The 24,643-nt window shown below is 34.0% G+C and overlaps 1 protein-coding gene and 1 long non-coding RNA gene across 3 annotated transcripts; one reads left to right on the top strand and one right to left on the bottom strand.

The window, feature by feature from the left end:
- Positions 1-6,325: 6,325 nt before the first annotated feature.
- Positions 6,326-24,626, bottom strand: LOC148601193 (uncharacterized). Of its 2 annotated transcripts, none has more exons than XM_088554248.1 (7): positions 24,521-24,626; positions 14,702-14,839; positions 13,800-13,983; positions 8,676-8,986; positions 7,713-7,823; positions 6,909-7,015; positions 6,326-6,599 (listed from the first exon to the last, which is right to left on the bottom strand). In XM_088554248.1, the coding sequence occupies exons 2-7, from the start codon at positions 14,814-14,816 to the stop codon at positions 6,396-6,398; spliced, it is 1,032 nt and encodes a 343-aa protein (XP_088410374.1). In that variant the 5' UTR covers positions 14,817-14,839; positions 24,521-24,626; the 3' UTR covers positions 6,326-6,395. The 2 variants fall into 2 exon arrangements, with proteins under 2 accessions (XP_088410374.1, XP_088410373.1); XM_088554247.1 differs by lacking the exon at positions 24,521-24,626 and adding an exon at positions 20,534-20,629.
- Positions 8,970-15,344, top strand: LOC148601194 (uncharacterized). Its single transcript, XR_015916965.1, has 2 exons — positions 8,970-9,288; positions 12,622-15,344. It is a non-coding gene; the product is annotated as an uncharacterized LOC148601194 (long non-coding RNA).
- Positions 24,627-24,643: the final 17 nt, after the last annotated feature.

Genomic DNA, 24,643 nt, shown 5'->3' with positions numbered 1-24,643 from the left:
AATAAATATTTATATTTAGATTGTCTATATCAAAGAAAAACACACAGTTCAGTTTACATTTAAATTTATCACGTTTTATGCCAATTTCTGGTTGATCCTCATCAAAGTGTAGTAAGTAGTCGAAATCAATCCTACTGTTGAGTAGATTCATAGTATAAACGAACTAATAAATGAAGTTCACGTCATAATCAATACATAATAAACGGATATAATAATAATAAGCATTCTCAAACTTATTTTTGTTAGATTTAAACATTTTCACATGAAACCAACATTCACTTCAAACTATTTGAACGATTCACAAAACTTTCTGTAAAGGTATGCGCTAAACACTGAAGAAATTAGACGTTGGCGTACCTTGTCACACGGAGCATATTTGAAATATTACCCTCCATAAAATATGATTTCAAGCCGATAATAATAATTCTCTGTGAAACGTTTTTTTGTAGTTTCGTTTATAAACTGCAGTTAAAATTGCTAACAACTGATAATTTGTTACGGTGACACAGACTATCACAACAAAGGATATAAAGCAACTAAAAATACATACAAAATAACAAAAGTAAATAAGCAACTTGGACTTCACTAAAAACTGGGAGCATGGACCAGGTGAACCGGTAGGGTAAGTGTACACTGCTTTTCTAGAAACACCCGCGGAGTTGCTCATAAAAAAGTCGGGGTAGACGAAATAGGAAAGGAGAACTATGACACACTGAACAGATCAGCCCACATGGTGCAGATGAACACACCGTCACGATTCACGAGTTCATGATGACGACATTAAAACTTCTGTAGTGATGGCGTCTCTCTTTTAGCAACAAAACCCTGTTACAAAAGTCCAATTGCAACAAGTCCAGCGCGACTCAAGAAGTCTGCGCATCCACGGCAAGCTCTAGCATAACGTATGGCCTGTGACACGAAAACCCCACAAGCAAGAGCCGAAGGAATGCTGCCACAGATGAAAGGAAAGTTGGCAATTCTGAATGAAAAGTCATCATGTTAGTCATAAACTTTGGTCAATAATTTCCTTTACCATCGATTTCTAAGTGTAGGTCAAGAAACGAGGCCGACTTCACAGTGTCTGTAGTATCCTGTATCTCAAGTTCTTTGGGGTAGATGCGATGTATCAAATCACCAAAAGGATTGTTTAAAGATAATACGTCATCTGTATAGCGGAAACTGAGATTAAAGGATCTAGCTAAACGATATTCTTTCTTTCGGATCAGATCAGCTATAAAGTCAGCTTCATAAGAGTGAAGGAATAGGTTAGCAAGTAGAGGAGCACAATTAGTTACCATTGGAATGCCGACCGTTTGTTGAAAAACGCGTCCACCACACTGGACAAATATGTTGTCGATAAAAAATTCCAGCATTTTGCAAACATCTTCTTCTGTGTATTTTGAAGATGATTTGGAATTATTTCTTACAAAGTATGAGGAATCCCTACCAAGAACTATATATTTGTTTCTAGGTGTACCATCTTTTTTGGAAAATACAACGATGTATAATGTTTTAAAGTCGGGATTTTAACTGAGTATGGGGAATAGAAGTATACAGTGTTGACAAATCATAGGTTTTAATGCTATTATATTCTGACAATAGTCTTGAACTGATCGTCTCCAAACGATCTTTCGAATTTTTCAGAAACCACATTGAAATAATACCACTACGAGAATAACAAGTATTGTGGTAGGACTGCAAACCCTCTTTGACAGCTGTGAGTATAGAAGTTAAAAGTTTTGAAAGAAGTTTGGTGGTACATTTTGCTGATCCTGCTATGTAACGTTGTTTGTATGGATTCTTGTGAAGTTTAGGAATCCAGTACATAGACGGTAAATCACAGTCATCGTCCTTGGTAGAGAGACCAAAAGAGGATCTCACAGATTTATGGTTTTCCACAATTTCGTCTTTGGAGAGTGTGGTAGAAGTATAGATTTTATCACTGCTGTTATTTTCTACGTCTACCTCTCATAATAAACATTGGATGTAATACGTTTTGCAGACAAAACAATGTTTTAGGCTTTGTCTGCTGGTACGACAACATATTTTTCATGTATAGTAGACAATCTTTTTGCGACATCAGGGTCCTTGAAAACTGATGTAGCATTGGCACTCATTGACCTACTTAAAACTTTAACCCGTTTCAAAGGTAAGGACCTCACGGCCTTTAACCACTCTGACAGAGAATCAATATCTTCTTGTTCTCGTTTTATCCATTTTCTTGCGTAGTCCTCCACGGCATCCATAAGAACTTTAAAGTTATAATTCCAATTTATGGGCCAAACCAATAGTATGTCAATTTAAGCAATTGTTCGGTGAAGTAGGGGTACATATTAATCATTTTCCTCAAAACAAAACCGTAAGTATTACTGCAACTTATTTAGTACCTCTCAAAAGCTGAGACGTTGTGCTACATGACGACCTCTATACACATATATATTTAGTTTCTTTGCATCTGATGTCCTTTGAAAACCTAGACGCACAAACAATTGAGTCACAAAAATATGGGCTTACTAATATAGGCTGATGTATTTAGGACCACCTTTAGCATGTCCTGTGGTTTGAGGGTTTCCTCGTCGCTAATTAAGACCAAGAGGTGGCTCCGGCTGACATGTTCATACCGGTGGGGTTATTGTCTCTTTGACATAAATACCATACATATTCTCGTTATATGCTAATTATACTGAAAAAGAATCCGAAAATATTCTTTGGCGACAAATTGATTAAGTAATCGGAGGTATAAAGTCACCAAGAAATCATAATGAAGTTGATGAGTATCGGGGGAGGGGCACGGTGGACTGTCCCAACCGCCCATGAACTATTATATACCGCTTCTTCATGTGCGACATTTCTATAAATTTTGAATATTTCTGTTTAATTTAGTCATTAGTGTACAATGGGTCAGGGATGCGAGCACAGAAGCCTATGAAATTGCACCACAAAAATTTCTTCTGCTTCATAACTTAAGGTATATTGATGCTAATGTAATTGTAGAGCAAGCTTCCATACCATAAAAGCAAAAATTTGATGGTCTTATAAGGATTATGGCTATTACCTTTAGGATTGAATAACCACACATGGGCCAGAAATTAATATTTTCTTCAACTTAGTATACATTGCTTATTGTCAATATGCATATTTAATAGGTTGTTCTTTTTATTATTTTCATTCTGATAAATACCTTATCCTATTACAACCTATAAAATTAATACCTTCAGTAATTTTGAATATATGCAGGAATACCAAGCTTCGCCCTCGATGTAATTCCTTTTGTATTTGCATTACGCATTTTTTATGAAGAAGTCATTAATGTTTTTTTTCCGTTTTTAAGCTTTTGTGAAATCAATTTAGAACAAAACCCAAAAGACAATGACAAAACAAAGAAAATGGAGGTAGAAAACAACAAAAACATGAAATTACGAAATATAAGAATACTAATCATATCTATTGCAATTTTCTATATGCTGTACACGTGTTTCAAGGAGTAACCTCTCATCACCAGCATTATTATCAAATATTAAGAGGCTGTCCATGAGAAAACCATGCAAAACCGTCCGAAAATGATATTACATATAAACTTAAGTGCATCTGGTAGGATCGCATGAGTAACTTATAATTGCAAAATATTTTTTTCGAAAAATTATAGATGGCAGAGATATGGCCGCCATTTTGTTTGAAGGAAATTCCCTTGAAAAATGTAAACTTTTCATGGTTGAGATATGCAAAAGAAATATCTAAATCCAGACATCAATTCTTTACTCAAACCAAATCTATCGAAAAAAAGAAGCCAAATCCAACACCGTGAGGACATACTGAAGCCAGAAATTCCAGACTTGGGACAGGCTGAAACGATGCAACGGGGTTAAAGTACTTAGGCGTGATCACAACCTTCCTCTTTCAACTCTGGCCACTATGGCAAAAACCTTAAGATACAATTAAACACACCTAAATAACAAGTCCCTTGTAAAAACCGAAACGAGGAAACCGATTATACGTTATACAATTACACAAACAAAGGACCACTAGCAGTTAACTGACATACCAGCTCCAGACCAGTTTTAACCTTCAGAAAAAAGTCCTCATCATGCAGGGTCGAGAACCACGGTACATTATAAGTCATACAATAAAGACATATAACCCGTGTCAAAACTGATTTTATATACTGTAAACGTATTAGTTTTCGCGGTGTACTTATTTTCGCTACTTTCGCTGGGAAAAGTTGTACCTGCGGAATGGATTTTTAACGCTATATTTTTAAACGCAAATATTGGTACCTGCAAATTTGTTCATTTGACGGAATCGGCGAAAATGAGCTACCACGAAAATTAATACATTAACAGTATAGTGTGTGAGTTTTTATGTAAAGACCCTGAGAGCGAATCAATGTTTATTCCAAGAGATACCATCTTCAATGATTTGAAAACAGTATCATAACAATATCCCTTACGAATTAGCCTATTAAATGGTTTGGTCAACTTATTTAGTGAGTATTGAACTTTCCTTGCTTTGTGTAGTATATTACCATAGCATATAGTTTGGCATATATCCGCATGTATAAATCGTTTACAAATTCATCTGTAACTGGAAATGAGTGCCTTGTATCGGTTGAAAAGTTTTGTGAATGTTTTAACGAGTTTGTGATATTGAAAACCTTGATGTAGTAATTTTTCTGATATAAATATTTTTTTCTTTAAAATCCGAAACCTTGTTACAAATACGTGAAAATCGAATCAATTGTGACATGTAAGTCACCATCTAAAAATAGGGAATGAAAAATCATCCCTTTTATCTTATGTTTCAGTATGTTTGTGTTCACATTACTATAACTAGAAATGTCTATAATCGGTTTGGTTATGGTATATTCCATTCGAGATTTATAAGTAAATCTCTATTAAAATATTTTTGAAAACAAATGCATGTTGCTGCTTTTTTTCTAAAATTGCTCTGGGAAATTATTATTGTGTAAAACTTTATGACAACAATCCAAAAGGAGTTGCCATTAAGCCCCATTATTTGAAGTTCATATAGTTTCATTTTATTTTGTTTTTTTGAATGTTTGAACGGCCTAATGAATATAAAATTGCAAATACAAACAATAATCATGTATAAATCTTAGGATGTTAGTACAGGGCCAGAAAACGTGCTTTCATGTTCTTGGCTAATTGAAAGAGTAATCAAGGGAGACAAGATTGTAGCGCAAATCAAAAGAATCCAGGGACAAAGGGACAATGACCAGACATGGAAAACAGACAAACACAACGCTCTGATATAACGTATGAGTTGAGATATGAACACTATATACGCAGGCTCTGATGGGAAGTTGCCACAGATGAAAGAAAAGTTGACAATTCTGAATGAAAAGTCATCACTTTTGTCTTAAAGTTTGATCAATAGTTTTCCTTTACAATCGATTTCTAATTGTAGGTCTAGATATGATGCTGTCTTAACAGTGTCAGTAGTATCCTTTATCACAAGTTATTTGGGGTAGATGGGATGTATCAAATCCCCGAAACTAGGTTTGTTTAACGATAATACGTCATTTATACGAAAACTGAGATTAAAGGACCTACATGTAGCTTAACGATGTTCTTTCTTCCGGATCACATCAGCTATAAAGTCGGCCTCTAATAAGGGTGAAGTAAAAGAGCACACTGTGTTCTCATTGAAATGCCGACCGTTTGTTAAAAAACGCGTCCACAACACTGGACAAACATGTTCTCGATCAAAAATTTTGAAAACGTCATCTTCTGTATATTTGAAAGATGATTTAGATTTAATTTTACAAAGTATAAGGAATTTCTACCCAGAACTATATATTTGTATCTAGGTGTACCATCTTTTTTTAGAGAAACAACGATGTATAATGTTTTTGAAGTCGGGATTTTAACTGAGTATGGGGAATAGAAGTATACAGTGTTAAAAAATCAAAGGTTTTAGTGATATTATGTTCTTATGATAATCTAGAATTGAGGGTCTCCAATCTTTCGAATTTTCAGGATGCACATTGAATTTATACATTTAGAAGTGCAAATAAATACATGGATTTCATGAAGTGGCTGATGTCCCAATATAGTAACAACTTGCTAAGAAATAGTAGAGGTAAGAAAAATAGTCGGTCTTCCATAGTTTATGACAAAGCCAATGACAGGTTTTACAAATTCAATCTTTACGAAATTATTTGGATTTAACATGAAAATAAATGCTTAACTGCAAAAGCTTTCCTTACCCACAATATCATTCTGATTTGATCTAGAAGAGTTGGGAATACACGTTTTTATTTTCAAACTCCATCGTAAAAATCTGTACTTTGTAATAATAACCAATATGGGTTTGAAGATATGCATTTATTGAAATCATCAAGCAGGACGGTCTTTGTTTGCTTTCTTCGACTGTTTTTATGGTACCCTATATTGTGATTCTCTTAACTTTGCCAGTATCTGGTCACCAATAGAACCACCTGTCCTCGTTATGCCCTCCTCGTTGTTTAAATACAACGGCGTGTTGGATTTAAACGTCACACACTTTCCATTTATCTGGTAGACAACGCAGTTCAAATCAAACACATTTTCTTTTTTGATGTTGAGCTGGTCGTAATCAACCTGTAGCACATATTTACACATATGTTTCAAAACATCAAAGTCGATCATTATTGAGCAAATAATCATACAGCCACTCAATGCTGTTATTTTATCCATTTCATAACCAACTGTTTAAATAAATTATTTAATTTTTACTTCCATGTAAGTCCTCTCTGTGTATATCATAGGTTACATTTCAGCAAGAGTGTATCAATAATATAAATTTTAAACAAATATGCATGTATTATTTCAGTTTGTCTAATCTATACATAGCATGGAAAACTAACCTATGTGATGGAAGAAAGCTTCTGCTAGCGTAAAAACACTCACAGATTGTATAGTCGATATTCCATTCTTTGCATCTTTTTCGATTGAAAGCCCTATTGCTTGAAGACGAGAGAATAGTTCCTCTTCTTGCTTTAAGTGAGGGCCACAAACTGAAAAGACGAACATATAGCATTTAAGAATTGCATGTTTCATAGGCGTGAAAGAGCGTAGCACAATTTCATTGAAGCGTGCAAGCGATACTTTGTGCGATACTAAGACTAGTTATGTTGTATGTAACTATTTCTGAATTAGAAAATAACATATGTATTGGTTTGTGACATGTATGAACCTCCTGTCTAGCTTTTATAATAACTGCTACTTTGGAAAAGGCATATGATACATTTAAACTTCGGGGCTAAGGAGCAATTTTCATAAAGATCAGACAAAAGGTGATTCATGCATGACAAAACCCTCAAAATTAGTTTTATTTTTTGTTTAGAAACAGTTACTGATCACATAACAAGTCTCAGTTTTTCATTTGGTTGTTGCACTTTTGAGATAATGATTATATAAATTGTGCATGAAATTGGCACTTTTCAAGAGTTATCGATCTTGATTTCGTTGGATTTGGTTGATTTTAGTGGGAAATAAATGTATGATTTTCTCAAAATCTGAATACGGAAATAACTATCGCAATGTGAAAATATATACCATATGTAGACAGAAAAAAACATCGCTTGTTTGGTGGGTTTTTTTCTACACCATGAATCACTTTACCATTGATTGTCTGAATCTTGTGTGGACTGGTACTTAAATGTACACTTATCCTTAGAAGCACAATAAGAAACATGAAAACTAGTGCTTTACCATTAATCTGAATTTGCTCATTGCTATACTTAGAATCGTCAAGTAGGTCACAGCTTTTACAATTCGGACTACATCCTCTTTCAGAACGTAATAAATCACGTTTCTTCTTTCCTACGAAGGAATACAAAATAGTTAAAAAAAACCTTGTAGGGTTCCTACATCGTCCATATTTTTATCTTTTTCTGGAATGAACATACATGCAAGCGAAAATGCATTACATTCTAAAAAGTAGAGTTAAAGTAAATATCAAAGCATATTTCCTGGGATCTGAAATATACTTTCCCCCAGTTCCTTGGTGTAAATGTGTAAACTTACTTCCATTTTATGTGTTTTACTAGGTACATAAGTGTATTTTTTCTTGTTGCCACTGATTTTACTTCTTTACAAATAAAATAACAATGCAATCTTTTATATGTCAATGATACATACCTGATTAGGTCTGTATCAAATATTTGCATTCACTAAACGAAATAGGAAATGAAGTTCGATTTGCTTTATAAAAAATCACAGTATTATATTCATAGAATAATGTATAGGCTACGATATATAAAAGAAAGAGTAATCAAGGGAACCAAGATTCTAGCGGTAATCAAAAGAATGTAATACAGGGACAACGACCAGACATGGAAAACAGACACACACACAACAAAGAACATTAAGTAACTAAAATAATACATACAAAGTAACAAAAGAAAATGAGCAATTCAGGCTCCCCTAAAACTAGGAGCATGGACCAGGTGCACCGGTAGGGTACGAGTCCTTTGCTATTCTAGGAACACCCGCCGAGTTGCTGATAAAAAGGTCAAGTCCGGGTAGACGAAAGAGGAAAGGAAAAAAGGTTTTTTTGGGGAAAATCTTAACGGTTTAGGCAAAATCATAAAATACTTCTTCTTTTAGCACTAAAACGTTTTCTCTAAAATTTTAAATCAGTAAACAAAATTTTAAAGAAAGAAAAGTACTCACCCCATCTCCTAAATCTAAACCTATACCTAGGTGCTCTGTATCTGAACCTGAATCGAGGTAATCTGTATCTGAATCGGCGAAATCTAATCCTAGGCAATCTCAACCGCGGTAATCTAACCCTTGGTTTTGGTAAGCGAATACGAAGACGAGTTCGAAAACGAGTTCTTATTAGTCTTCTAGTCAGGCGTCCAAATCCTCTCACTAATCTGGATCCAAACTTTCCAATATGTTTTATTGTTTTTTTAATTCCTTTAACAAATTGTTTTGTTTTCTTCTTTAAAGACCTTGCTAGTTCCTTTATCTTATCTAACCTATGGTTTTCAGATAAAAACAAATTGTTGTATAGTTTTATTTTACATTAACTGTTTCGTACTAGTAATTGTTCGTCTTTTCTTTTTTTTTCTTCTTTTTTTTTTGGAAAGTGTGATTTATTGATACATAGGTTAGTATATACGATATTAGAAATCAAAGTTATCTTAAAGATAAATTCATTATACCTACAAATATGGCAGTTTCATATTGTTTGTCTTTGGAACTGAGTTTGTGGCGAAATTAAAAGGGACGACATTGATTGCAATGTGACGGACTGTGACGGACTCATAAAGTAAACATTGTACGTACTCCCAATTATCTTTTACAATTTAAGGTATACGTCCAAGACATCCGTTTTAAGTTTTTAAAATAATTGCTGGGGACGCTTATTGCTATTTTGCATTTTCCCCTCGACATGTCTCTTCCGGACGAGGGAATTTTTGTTTTCATCATTCTGCACCCCGCTAGTTAACGTGCACTAACATGTTGTCATATAGCTCTATGCTTGAGCTGTGCTTGCTATTCTATTCTTACATGTATCAGTTGTTGTCATGATCTAACAAAAATAACACCAAAGTATATACATGTAAACAATTATGAATAAATTTGTGTTGACCTTTCCTTATGTCCAGCTGGACCAACTTAATGGCATGTTTCATGTCTTGAAAATCAAAATTTCCTCTTTCAATTGAAGCGGTCTTATTCCAGTGTGCAATCTTCACGTACAGAAATTTATCGTCATATCATCAAATTAAGATTAAACAGATCAAAGTGAATAAAAATCATATTCATTTGATTTTACCCAAGCTAAAAAAAACAACATAAGCTAAAAGACCTATATCTTTCAAACATTGTCTAGTTCTACATAGTGCTCACTACATCATGCAGTCCATATCATCTCTCTTTTCTCCATTTCCTGCAGATATGTCAACTATTGACAAGGTACACATTATAATAACCACACATACCAACAACTATTTCGAAGACTGGACTTCTCAGCAGCTTAATGATTCTAATATAGATGCTCTGGTAAAGCCACTTCAACCCATTACATTAGATTTGTATGCAGCAAGCATAAAGAAAAATGAAGTTTCACGCAACAGAAAACTGGCGTACTGTGTAAACATGGCAACACAAGAGAATGCTCCTAACTGGGCAAAACAGTTTATGAAAGACATGGAGACCCAAAAGATAAAGAATCCAACAAAAGCTAAAGATGCTGCATGTGTCCTATGGCGAGAACACTCACCAACATATGACACCAAGAGAGCTGTACAAGTTTCAGCAGATGGGCCATCGGGCCATTCTGTTAAAAGGAAAAGACTGTCGAGTGAAACAGAGTACTGTACCAGTACAAAAAGAGACTTGCTGCAGAGAAAACCACTAACAATGATGAGACTGACGAGACCATTGCATATGACACAGCTGCAGCAACAACACTATCTGTTCAACAGTCACTGAAGTACATCTTGAAGTTAGACAAAAAGTCGTTACAACAAAAAATCAGTGACAACCAGGACACACTGGAGCTTCTACAGGACCAGGGAGGGCAGATGAGAACCAAGACAATAGAAGACTTAAAACTGACACTGATGACAATTGCTAGCTATAAACATTTAAATGTATAATTAAATATATAGTGCTATTTCATAGTGCTAATTATATTTTGAATAGTGCTTCAGATTAAATATAATACAAGATGATATCATTTTAAATAAAAAATGTATTAATTTGAGGTAGTTATCATTTATCAATTATCAGAATGTGTATTGAAGTACTAAACTTCGACTCATCATCATCATATATATATATATATATATATATACAACGTCTCAGAATGTGACGACTCTATTCTCTACACTGCTCCATCGGATCAAATTGATTCAGGGAAGATATGTAAACGTATAGAAAGTTCTGAAAAATTCCCAATGATGTTAGAACTGTTAAATTTGCGATGCAAATTTTTGGTCGTTCCCTCCGCGGGACTCGAATTCGTACCGCTGTGACACCTATGGCAACACCGCCTGCACAAAGTCCAGCGCCCTAGACCACTCGACCAGCTAGGCTATATAAAAATATAGCTAATCATCTACGGCTGTAACTTAGTACACGATGTATGGTAGTACGGGACAGTTCATTTAGATGTTATTATGTAGGATAGAGGATCAGCCCTAGATTAATCCTACGAGGATTTTTTTTTTAAATTCCAACAATACTGGGACACTACTAGAACAACAATACTGGAATAAAATTTTGCACCAGTATTGTGATCGCCAAGTTCATGTGATCCCTTAAACTTTAAATTAAATTGAATTTTCTATCTTTTCATTCCAAATTTCTTATACAATATATTCGTATCTTCGGATCGACATGGGCCTGTGCCAATTATATGAACATTATTTCACCGAAGCTAACACAAACATTGCACCGTTGTATGCACTGAAAGGGCAAGTTCAGTGTCTTGTTGACTATAAAGTATATTTTAGTTAGTAGAAATTTCATATAGATCTTGAGGATTACAAATTTTACTCAGCTTTCATATACAAATTGTGTCAAAACCATTTGCATCTATAAAATTCGTTGACGGACGATCGAGTTGTCACAGATGATTTATTTCATATATTTGTCTCATTTATTCATTTATATTATTTCAAAATCATTGTCATGTTTGTTTCATATATTTAATCATACACATTCATATCTCATTTACACCCGTGCAGGTCCGGGTGTTAAAAGAATAGGCCTGCAGCAGCGCTAAGCTTGTCGTAAAAGGCGACTAAATAGTGCTCAGAACCTTAGTCGGGGGCTAGGGCGCTCTGCCCACAGAGTAACTGGGATGTGTGCCCCAGGTGGTTGAATGGGGTACCCCTGGCTTGTTACATGCTGGGGTTGTCAGGCTATAATACGGAAAACCTGACCGCAAACCATAGTGGTGCACCGTGTTGGGAAAGATGCCATGTTCCTCGCACGTTGAAGAACTCTACTGTGGTATTCTCCCGGAGTAGGAACCATAGGGCTCCGCCACAGGAGGCTAAATTGCCCGACCCTACCCACCTCTCCCTATTTCCAGTGGCAATCAAAATTTGTCGACCCCATTGTCCTTGTGTCCCATCCCTTTTTCATTTCATCATATTTTCATGTTCATTTTATCCTCAGTTTCATGTTCATCGTCTGAATATAGCTGAAATATTGCTGCTCGGACGTTAAACCCCAACAAACAAAACAAACATATCTCATTTGTCTTGATCTGAAATGACCTGCAATGACTTGGCGTGTTCTTACACGTAGTAAAATCTATATGCACGACTAACTTTGCATGCTTTCACCCGCGAAAAGTTGTAGTTTTACGGTTACTAACTTTTCACTATTACTCTTGGTTATACCCTCTTTGTATAAGGTCGCTGTATTATTACACGACTGTTGTATTTTCAGGTATTTATACTATTATATTCTATTTGACTCTCGGAGGTTGTTATTTCAATTTGGATAGATATTTAATTACGGTCAGTTATATTTACGGTCTGGTCATATTATTCATAATGTCGTTTCTGTAACATTCGCCGTGGGAAATTGTATTTGCAGGTGTTTAAATGATTCTACCTGTTGTTTATGAATTAAATTGTTGTATTTTCAGTATTGAATATAAAAGTATATGATCATTCTATCAAGACTTACAGCAGTTGTATAGCAATTTTGTTAATGCATTACTTGGTCCCAAATACACTGTGACCGGGTGAACAACATGGCTGTAGATAAAAAGGTAATTGCTACTTTGGTTAAGTTTTTTTTTTCGTATTTTTTTCTTACTTTCGTTTTTATGCTTTTGTTATGTTTTGTTTTGTTTTGTTTTTTTTATATTTTTTGTGCGTTTTTGCATTTTAAATAATTTTAAAAGCTTTGTCATTCGACAAAAGCACGATATCCTGTTTTCAAGCGTAATTGAACGGCTTAGAATTGTTCTGTCGGAAAAGAGGTATGCAGCTTTGAAACGATTGTTCGAACTTCTAACACATGTGCAAATCGTCTGTTATAGGAAGTCGCGAATATTTCTGTTGTTCGAGACTTTAGTGATTTATAAAATAATAACAACATAGCGGTGCATTATCAACAACCTTAAATGTTATCTTTTTTAAGTATAAAATTTTCGGACGTATTTAAAAAATAAAACGTCGTTTGGCAACCGGGTATCATATACTTTTTCCAGACTTTGCTACGTTCTTGCATTTTCTTGGAGGAGTGGCTGAATTGTCTAGGTCGAGTTTCGATCGTCATATGAAGTTCCTTACGCAAACAGAAATACTACCGATCACAACGTTATTGAAAAATTAAAAAAGAAAATATATCCGTCATTCTGAAGAACAGTAAGTGATGTAAAATTGATGAGGGGTGACGATTATTTGGGAAGTATTGAGCATATCCCTGTCACAGAGTTTGACGGTTAGCCAGTAAATTATTTTATGGAAATACAAAATTTGATGACAGTCTATGGTCCTAGTTTTCTAAATAATTATGCCATCTCGGGGTGGAAATTTATATTATGCTTGGTCGCCTCCCTACGTATAATCTGTTCACCTGAAAAACTATGATGCAAATAATTTTCTTAGTCCAAGTAATCAATTAGATTTTTGTTGTTGAACTGCAAAAAATAATATATAGTGGAAAATTCCTGTATTTGCATTTGCGATGTACATTTTTTTAAATACTTTTTACATTAATTTATTCATTGTTCCTAATATCTTATGCGGCTGCATATGATTACCTTGCATATAATTTGTATGTTAAGATACATTTGAAACACTCGTATGTACTTACACATAATAGCATGCTACTTTATGATAATCGTTTGCATAGTTCCTCATGCATTCCTCACAAGCGTCTTTAGCTGCAGTTATTGCAGTATTACACTGGTTAGACAATGTTGTTATTTTTGTTGAAAATGGTTTCATTTCACTCTCCACTTTGGTAAGTATTTGCTTGACTGCCAAGTTGTTAATTGCTGAAAAGCAATTATCTTGTATATTCGATCATAGTACTATTACTAACTACTAGATAAGGGATGAAAAAGTCGCACAACACAAGTAACAAATGATATTTTACAGTCCACTACGCAATTACCTGTCATATGTTTGTTCAATTGAGATATATAGTTGTTGTCGGTTGCAGTCACATCCTATGCGCACGTACATAGTAACGGTGAAATACAGTGACACCATCGTTTCCAGTGTAAATCATAAGTTTTAGACAAACAAAGCAAAAGTAACTAAAACAGAAACAATGAAGGAAAATAAACCCATTTTCGAGGAATTTTTAGAAAGTGAAGTTAGAGATATTAAGTGTCAGTCTCCGTAAGAATCATACAGTGGGTGAAACATGGTATGAAAAAAAACATTATTTAGATAGTGTAATTTGACCCTTTGCACCATAAAAATCAAGGGAAAAAGACAATATTTTCTATGTCATATTGGTGCATTGAGTTATAATTTCATTGAAAACTGTCAAAAGCTTCATTTGTCTAACATTCTATGGAAAAAAATTCTGAGCAGTGATGCAGATTAAATAATGGTCTTTTCAAATAGAGGAAGCATCCTTGACTGATATTTCATTACCAGATCGGTGGGGTTCTGACATGCATGTTTCTGATTTTTTTGCATTTTGTCTGATTCTTACAAACACTTACACTTAAGAGAGTCGTATCGGTTAAACTATTAATATACCTTGGACTATTTCAGAATTTTCTCCAAGTCTTTCGTACCTAGTTGGACAGTTTGCACCTCCATATAGCAAGGACGGTAAAACGGCAAAAAGGAAACAACGAATGAACAGCCCCATCTTGGACTTAGAATCTAAGACCTCTAAATAAAAAAGTTACTAAAAGAATGTATATGTATCTTTCAAAAAGTGATATTTTTTTGGTATGCATGGTACTGCAACGCTGTTTTACTTCGTGTAGGTACACCACACCAACGGTAGAAGAATAAATTTAATTGTTATAAATTGCTCCAATTCCAAAGTACAGTAGTGCATATTACTATTTCATATAAATACAAGGAGCAAAAGACTGATGATACAATGTCGTTAAACCACGTACGTATACACAGCGTTTGTAGCATGTCATATTAGCGTCATTCATAGCTACCAAGTTTCCGACAGAAATAATTATTTAAAATTAATATTAAGAAAATATATTTTCCTAATTTTCTAAAAAATGACATTGAATGCGCTTACTTCACAAAACATAGGTCACCGAACTTGATTTCGAGATAATTGAGCCTTAATAAAGGCAATTTTTTTCAGCATTTTATATGGATGCTGTAGGTATTATATATACCTTTTACCATTAAAAAAACTGGTCGACAATATTTCTTATAAATTTATATAATGAACAATAAACTGACATTCTTTCATATTTCAAAAAGAGAATGGGGGTCCCCGAACTGTAAACTCCAGTTACATTCTATAGAAAATTTTCCCGCCAATTATCTCCCTTTGAAAAAGGTCTTTTTTACAGTTTTTATTTTATTTGCTAATAAACATATTTGGATCAGGCACGAATTATTCCAACTCACAAGGGTCTTTTTACAGTTCATATTAAGTACGAGACCACAACTAATTTTGTAGTGCATTTCAACAGACTCATTTTGACAAATAAAAAATTCCACCACTTCAAACTCAATAAAACTTCACCATTATAGGAAATCTATGGTAACAGATTTCTATTACAGTGTCAAAAAAGTTCACCATCATTTTTAAAACATTTGTAGTGCCTATGCTTTGGGGACTCCGTAATGACCACTAACAAAAGTCCTAAATTTTGACCTTTTTCCACAGGACCAAAGTCCAACTTTCACATAAAATTACAGAATGAAACAAAAATCTCTTGTAAATTTTATACTTGCCCTACCTTTCTGCAGCAAATACCAAGTAATAAAGCTTGGGACAGCAAAGAAAAAAATCAAGAAGAAACACACTAAAAAGGAACTATATTCGTTAATTGTGATCTCGTATATTCATATTTGTAATTTTACAATTTATGTAAAAAATTCTTTTAAAATATTTTGTCATGTTTAACATAAAAACCACTCGTTATTCACTACTAAAAAAATGCATTTGCAGTCCTTATTTGTCTTATTTTTTGAAAAAGCTAAGAAAGTACTTGATTGTCATCTTCACAGTAAATAAATTGAAAACTAAATAACCACGCTTGCAATGTGCAAAGTTAATTTTATATCCAATGCACCCGGTCTTGATCAAGTGTGCGCTTCGAACATATGTAAATAACGCCCGATAACAAATTAAGGCGGATTGGAGTCCCGGATGGCCTTGTATATAATACTTTTTTTAAATTTAAAAAGCTAAATACGATAAGTTTCTCTAAAAAGGCAAGGCCACTGAGGAAGTTATTGCCAAGGTTCCATACAAATGGATGGTGTAGTTGTTTAGCACTTCAAGTAAATCAACGTGGAAAAGGGAGAGTGCCACTATCACACCACCAGATTCACTAGCTGAAATTCCTTATGATTTTGGCATCAAATTTGTGTTACTCTTTGTGTAACTGAGGTAAAAGGGTCATGCACATCTATATATTTCCATTTCCTTGTGTATAAAAAATAATAGAACTTTCAAATGCCTGCATCAGTAAATACTGCCAATGAGACAATGTTTGTGTAATGTATTGACTGTCTTTAATTTGCAATTATCACCATAGGTCCTAAAATGCAAAATGAATTAAAACAAAGTGTATGTAGTTAGGACAATATTTCGATTTTTGTGTAATTTAGTCATACCCTCCTTAGAAAAAGCGATTCCGATACAATAAGTCGTGAAAGTGATATTTTGTATATTTGTATGAGTTATAGTATTCAATATACACAACTGCCAGATGTATTTCCTTATCATATATTAGGTAATTAATACGGAAATTTGAATATCTGATACAGTGTGCTTGCAAACTGTAATAAAACATTGTATATATAACACTAATAGGTTCTTACACGAATATTTGTCGAAGATCTGGGTTTTCTTCCACGAGTGTGAGAAATTCCGTCTTTTAACGAATGATGCGCAGCGAAACGGGTGAAAAGACTAAGAATTTGTCACATGAACGTATTTCTGCCGTTTTACAGCCAAAAGTGTAGAATTACCAAAAATGCAAAAACTATGTGTCGTATTACTGGGCACCGCTTAATTACGTTCGTCATACATTTGTACATTGTCACACAAAGATGACGATCTGCGTTGGTTTAATATGTTCATTGACCCTCTGTACTTTACTGGACTACTTTTACTTAGCATGTTGCGGTTGGCTATTTTACGAATAACAGAAACGGTCGCATGCATCTGTATGTCGTGGGCTGTCTGCAGGCGCGTAGCTGCCGTTTGGCAAAAAAAGCTTTTGCCTGCACTCAATTTTGCCAATTTTTTTTAAATACATCCAGAAGAGGCATAAATGATGCTCTAAAACGCTATCTCCGCTGAGCTTCGGGGGGGGGGTGCTTCGCCCCCTGGACCTGCTGCCGTAATTTTGCCTACACTTCAATTTGGCCTCAGCTACGCGCCTGATCTGTCACAGAGAAATAACGAAAACGGAAGAATAATCTTCGTCCATATTTCAAAAATGCTTTTTTTCATTACCAATTTTGATGACTTCATATCAAAATGCGGCTAGCAGCAAATCTGCCAAAAAAAAGATTATTCTAATACAAAAGGCTATCTGCTACTGTATTAAATTCAAAGAATTTTGATGCGGTTTGTACATTTTTCTTTTTTCCGGAAAAGAGCATTTTTTTTGTAAACTTAAAATTTCTTAAACCTCAGTATTTTCCATACAAATTTTGTATATTTCCGGGGAAAAAACAAATATTTTCCAAGGCACTTAGGAAAGTTATATAAAACTTCAAAATATTTCTTTTTTGGATATTATTTGTAATAATTTTCATGGATCAAACATATTCTAAAATGCAAACGTCTTAAAATGTCATTATTTTTACTGAAACTGTAATTACCAATATTGGATATTTCATGATACAAGGATCGTATTAGATTGTTATGTTATTTCATAGCAAAAAACTTTGTTTTCAAGATATTGGTTGAAAACTGTTAATAAAAACTGTCATTTTTCGTCTTTCAAGGGCAATAAATCACCACAAATAGATCGCATCATGCTGAACACTTTTACCCTATTTCAGAATTAGGCTAAACCTAGAGGTTTTGGATATATATATGCGAAAAACTAGTCTGACCCCTATGGTCTATTTTTAGTAACAACAGCCATGTTTTTCGACGGATCAAAAATCCCCACATAGATTATATGCAGGATGCTCCAAGGAACATTCATACATAGGAGAAAAGTTTTGAAAAATTTTTAACGACTACTACGGACGCCCAGTAGCAATAGCTCAAATGGCCTTTGGCAAGGTAAGCTAAAATGTAGCATTAACCGATTATTGCGAATAGTGTTTAAGATGGTAACATATCAATATGGTACTAGTAAAATATAAATTTGTCATATTATATTTTCAAAAGATACCTTGCATTCCTTGATTTTTATGGATATTACCCTTTCGTTTTTTTGTTTTTGTTTTTTTTTTTGTGTCCGTACTTAGGAAACGGTTTAATTCCTACGCATGGTTTTAAAATATCATTTTTAATATTAATAATATGTTTTTGCTAATTTTTTTTTACTTTATTTATCTTACCCTCGTATTACGGATCACAAAATCATGCTAATCAAACTTATTACTCGTGTCATCGATAGCTTTCAAATAGTGCACGCAATGATTAATTACTTCAGGTATTATTTAGAGTTCAATGGTGCGCATTTAGTGAATCGCATCGTTGTGCAACTTATTCAAGCTGTCTGTCAAACGTGGTCTAATTTTGTCGTTAATTTAAATGTGATATATTTTTATCATTTTTATTCATTTTATGATTCAACCACTATCTGATCACTAAATTATAATTATTTTATTTGTTTTCTTATGTTTTTTTTTTAAATTCTTAAATATTTTTCACCATCTAAGCATTCAAATTTGTTGCTTTAAACCTCTCTATAATGATTCGTCTTGATAGTTTAAAATTATTTCGCATTATTTTTAAGCTCACCTGACCATAGGCCATGTGAGCTATTGCCATCTCTTGGCGTCCGTCATCGTCGTCGTCGTCTTCGTCGTTAACAATTTTTCAAAACTCTTTTCCTCTAAAATTACAAGACCAATCAGAACCAAACTTGGCATGAATGTTTCTTAAGGTATACTGAATAATCTAACTGATGTTAGGAATTTTGATCCCTTGAAAAACGTGGCCGCTGTTACTTAAAAATAACATAGGGGCAGACAGAAATTTTTCGCATATATCTCCAAAACCGTTAAGTTTAGTTTCCGCTATGTAGATAGGTCACTGCAGGTAACTTTATGAGAATTTGCGGAAATAAAGCTATATTGAGACACTTAAACAAGCAAACAAACATTTTTTCCTGCAGAAAGTATTTATTTTTCAAAACCTTACATTATGGAGATCCATGAAAAAAGATAGATATTCTTTTCTATTTTGACATGAAAATCTGTAGTCATGGTAAGATAACAAAAATATATATCAGTTTTCATTACACATTGGTGGCCTTCTTAAAATTAACTGTCAAAAACAGGTTTTCTAAAATATCAGGCACTTTAAAACTGCCAGAAAAAGTAAGCGGACAAGTTGTTGTTGTAGAAAAACAAATTAAAAGTGCACCTTTTTCTGCTCCTTTGCTCATGATTTTAATTCTTAAAGTTCGTGTGAAATTTTGCATTCTTGAAAAACAGCTAATTGGTGCAGGAAAGAGAACCCAATCCGGTGAGGACCTGAATCTTTCCGGATAGTTTAAAGCAAGCATATACACCTCTTGACCTTCACAAGTATTGCATCTATTTGTGTACGAATGCCCTACTACCCACAATCAATATTTCCACCAAGTTTCACCGTTTATTTCTAAGTTTTACAAAATTAGAACGGGTCAGTTTTGTGACGAAATAGCGCACCGTACCTCAATCCCATCTGTATAGTGCTACCTTGGCCAAATTCCGACTAGATAAAAGTGTTCAGAATGATGAGATCCACCTGCGGTCAAATTTTAGTTTTAATCTATGAAGCCATGTTGAAGTTATTGTCTTTTTTCGACGTTTTTACCTATTTTTAATGTTATTTTTTTCAAAAATATACTTCTCTAAAACTACTGCACCATTCAGAACCAAACTTAGTAGGAATGTTTCCTAGGATAATCTGTTAATATATAATGTGGAGATTTTTGATCCATTGAAAAAAAATGGCCGCTGTTACTATAAATATAACATAGGGGTCAGACAGAATTTTTCTCGGATATATCTCCAGAACCGTAAGGTTAAGCCAAAATTCTGACTGGGTAAAAGTGTTCAGCATGATGAGATATATCTCTAGTCATATTTTGGTTTTAATCTGTGCAGCCATGTTGGAGTTATTGTCCTTTTTCGATTTTTTTTTTGCTCTTTTTAATGTTCTTTCTTCAAAAATCTTCTCCTCAGACATTACTTCACCAATTGGAACCAAATTTGGTATGAATGTTCCGTATTGTATTCCGCATAGACCTTGTGTAGAGCTTTTTGCTCCGTCGAAAAACATAGCCGCTGTTACTAAAAATAGAACAAGAGGGTCAGTGATAAGTTTTTGTCATATATCTCCAAAACCAATAGTTTTAATCAAATTCTTTCCGTTGCCGAAATGACCCTTATTTTAAGGCCTACAAAAGTATGTAAGGGAACAAAGTTGTCGGACGACTCCTTGTTAGAGTTATTGCCCTTGAAAGTCGATAAATGATGTTTTAGCAGTTTTCATCCAATATCTTGAAAACTATAATAGATAGAAAGAAACTTTCAATTCATGAAATCCTACCATAAAGATAAGTCTTTTTGAGTCAAACTTGTTAGACCACTCCTTGTTATTGCCCTTGAAAGGCAAAAAACCAACAAGGTGAGCGATTCAGGCTCCTGGGAGCCTCTTGTTTATTGCATTTTAGTTTGATTTTTTACCAGTAGTAAAGTTAATTAATTTAAATTATATTTCATAAAATACAAAGTTTGCTGTAATTGGGACTCCCCGTCCAATCATCATATTTCTCTCTTAGAGTGAGAGTGGCGATGAAGTGGTTTGTTAAGCGAGTTCTAATACATGTCGCAATTGCGTAACAATTCATTTTCTTGGTTTATTATAGTTAGAATAGATGAAACTGTTAGAGATATACATGTAAGTATTTCGAGAGTTTGGTTACTAGTATTTCATCGAACTTTCTGAGAATAAGTTTCTAATGTAATTCGGTTTAAACCGCCTTATCGATGTCGTGATCGTGCGGGAAGTCGTGGGTGATATCCCCGGTCTAGTCATACCTAAGTCTTTACGCTTAAACGTTACCACCTCAAAGCAATCGATTTATAAGCAGTGAAAGAGGGCACTTTTTTTCCAACCAAAAAGGGATTGTTTTTTTAAAGTTTTGTTTGCATTAAGTCATAAATATCTTCCTTCACTTTTTTTTCTTTTCTTGTATGTTTGTATTCTTATTGCATACCTGCCAACTTTTGATAATGGAGGTGAGACAATGTGTGAATGGACATTGTCGCGTCATATTTTGCAAACTTAAAAGGTTTTAATGCATTACGGCTAGGCATATACTTAAAATCATTCTTTAATGAAAAAAATGAATTTAGTAGGCTTAATGTGTTTTTACCTACAATTAACATGACATCCTTATTGTATTAAAATACCTTTCTCAGTTGACCAAGCGGTTCATGGAAATATCCATAAATGAATTGCTGAGGTACAAAGTTCCCCTTCTTTTAAAAAAAAAAGAGTTATCAAGGGAACCAAGATTCTGCTGTAAACTTAAAGAATGTAACCCAGGGACAAAGACCAGACACAGAAAAAATACTTACATAACAAAGATAATAAAATAACCAAAATAATACATACAAAGTAACTAAAGTAAATGAACAATAAAGTTGACAGCTATTAACATTGAATGAAATTAGACAACTGGAGTATCTGAAGTATCTGAAGTATGAAAGGTGTGTGATTTGTTTTTACAATTTGATGAGACTGCAAGTCATCGAATGATATATTATTCTACTACAATTTAAGCTTGTTAATTGTAGGTAAAAACACATTAAGCCTACTAAATTCATTTTTTTTCATTAAAAAATGATTTTAAGTATATGCCTAGCCGTTTTGTCAAACCTTTATCTTTATATTTCACAATATAATTTGATATAGACCACTGGACCACTGGACCACCTAAACCAGTGGACTTTGTGCAGGCGGTGTTGCCATAGATGTCACAGCGGTACGATTCGAGTCCCGCGGAGGGAACGACCAAAAATTTGCATCGCAAATTCGACAGTTCTAACATCGTTGGCAATTTTTTAGACCCTTCTATAAGTTAACGTTATCTTCCCTGTATCAATTTGATCCGATGGAGAAGTGTAGCGAATAGAGTCGTCACATTCTGGAACGTTTGTATAATATTGATTTGTTGTGACATGCATCATTAATTTGATCCTTTATCCCACATAATAACACCTATATGAACTGTCCCGTACTACCATACATCGTGTACTAAGTTACAGCCCTAGATTAATCCTACGAGGAGGAATGACTCGGCCAGCGAAAGCTATATTTTTATATAGCCTCGCTGACCGAGTGGTCTAGGGCGCTGGACTTAGTGCAGGCGGTGTTACCATAGATGTCACAGCGGTACGAGTTTGAGTCCCGCGGAGGGAACGACCAAATATTTTCTTCGCAAATTTGACAGTTCTAACATCGTTGGTAATTTTTCAGACCCTTCTATATATATAGAAAAAAAATTGATAGGATCACGAAGTGATCCAAACCTGCTAAGGGGTTTGGAGGCATGCTCCCCAAAGAAAATTTTGAAATATTTCAACTCAAATCCTGCATTCTGAGGGTATCTTGAACAATTTTTCAACAATTTTTAAAAATTGCCATTTTCTAAGAGAGGCCGCCCCCTGTATCCGCCACAGATTCCCCCCTGCCTTGAAAGAGTCTTTTTGAAAATAATGTTTTTAAATCTACCATTCTTAGGTTTATGTAAAAATAAACATTTGAATTAGAAATGATTTAAATCTATTATTTCTACATCATTCCAAACACTATTAGTTAATAGAAAATGTATTTGTGTGCATGATTTTGCCAGATAAGTATGCTCCATATACATGAAATAGGTATCCCCAAAATTTATTCTTAAAACCTAGTATTTCCATGCATTGCCTGTACTACCATGGTAGACCACCTCCCTTCACAAAAAACAATCCATTTTGTTATAAATTCATAACAATAAAAAAAAATGTCAGAGAAAACGTTATATTTTCGTCACTTCATTTTAGACCTCTAGGTTATATCATCAATATTGGACAACATGGAAATCAGTTCGTTACAAATTTCACAAATGTACCCTAAGGTTATGTGGACTGTTCCTATATATAAAGTTTTATTCTGTTTTTGTATTTTTTTAAGTTTTTGTTTGTTTGTTTTATCAATCGGTATCAGTGACCCCAATTTAGAATGGCGACCGTCGATTCTAAACTAATTTGAAAAAAAAATTGAAACAATAACTTATTCCTTACTTTACTGTTCCGATCTCTTAATGATCTGTTAAATATACATTTTTAAGCAATTTCGCCTAACGTCTTGTTTAACTTTTTAGACGCCCGTCTAAGACGGGACGTATTATAGTATACTGTTGTCCGTCCGTCCGTCGTCCACACCTTGAACAATAACCCACAAACACTTTCACCAACTTTATGAACTTTGGTGAATTATTCATATCATATCATAGTTCATAAGCTCCCTTTCGGTTTATATAAACTTAAGATTTTTCGTTTCCGTCTTATGAATTTTTATACTTAAAAAGGGAGATTTTCAAGTTTTCGCACAATAACTCGAAAACACTTTCACTGATTGTTATGAAACTTTGGTGAATTGTTCATATCTATTGAAGTAAGTTCCATTCCGATTTGTTTAAATGTCAAATTTTACGTTTCTGTTATGAAGTTTACTCTTTAAGAAAAGCGCAAAAACGCCCAAGGAAATGTATTCTTTGAAAACTCGTTGAAAACAGACCATTTATTATGATAGTGCCAAATTTTTTGTGCATTTTATTTATTTTTTATTTACTTTTTTGGGGTAGTTAAAAGGGCAACGGGCGTATCATGCGCTTACAGCGCAGCTCTTTATTTTATTATTGCAAGGATTTTGTGTCTTCTACTTTTGGTATCGTAAATACATTTTTGTAGACACCACATCATACATAATATTTTCAAGTTCAACAGATACCTTAATGACACAGAAAAATGTATTTTGATAAAAACTATTCTACAAGTATACGGGAAAAAACAGCAAAATTGTAGACAATGGTAGATATTAATCACAACTTTCAAGTTGGCAAAAATTGATATTGTTTAGTATAGATGTTTGTGTACACTAAAATAAAACAAAATAAAAAAGGAACAACTTACACTGACACTGCAGTCTTGTTTGTCTTGATTGGAATCAATGTCTCTGAAACAATATTGTTAGGATTGGTAACAGCTGATGCTATGCATGTAATAGCTCCAATCATACTGCACGCAATGTATTCT

The sequence above is a fragment of the Perna viridis genome, chromosome 12 (genome assembly GCF_037379345.1).
Source record: "Perna viridis isolate PV_CMFRI_1.1 ecotype Kerala chromosome 12, ASM3737934v1, whole genome shotgun sequence".
Taxonomy (NCBI): domain Eukaryota; kingdom Metazoa; phylum Mollusca; class Bivalvia; order Mytilida; family Mytilidae; genus Perna; species Perna viridis.
This window is presented reverse-complemented; position numbering and strand designations above follow the sequence as displayed.

Bases quoted from the DNA above. Each gene is read 5' to 3' on its own strand.
- LOC148601193 (XM_088554247.1), bottom strand. From the start codon at position 20,618: ATGTTTTTCGACGGAGCAAAAAGCTCTACACAAGGTCTATGCGGAATA. The intron at 14,840-20,533 runs GTGAAGTAATGT...TTTTTTATTTAG, and splicing joins ACCAAATTTGGTTCCAATTG to AGGTCTTAGATTCTAAGTCC. The intron at 6,600-6,908 runs GTGAGTGTTTTT...TATGTGCTACAG, and splicing joins GAATATCGACTATACAATCT to GTTGATTACGACCAGCTCAA.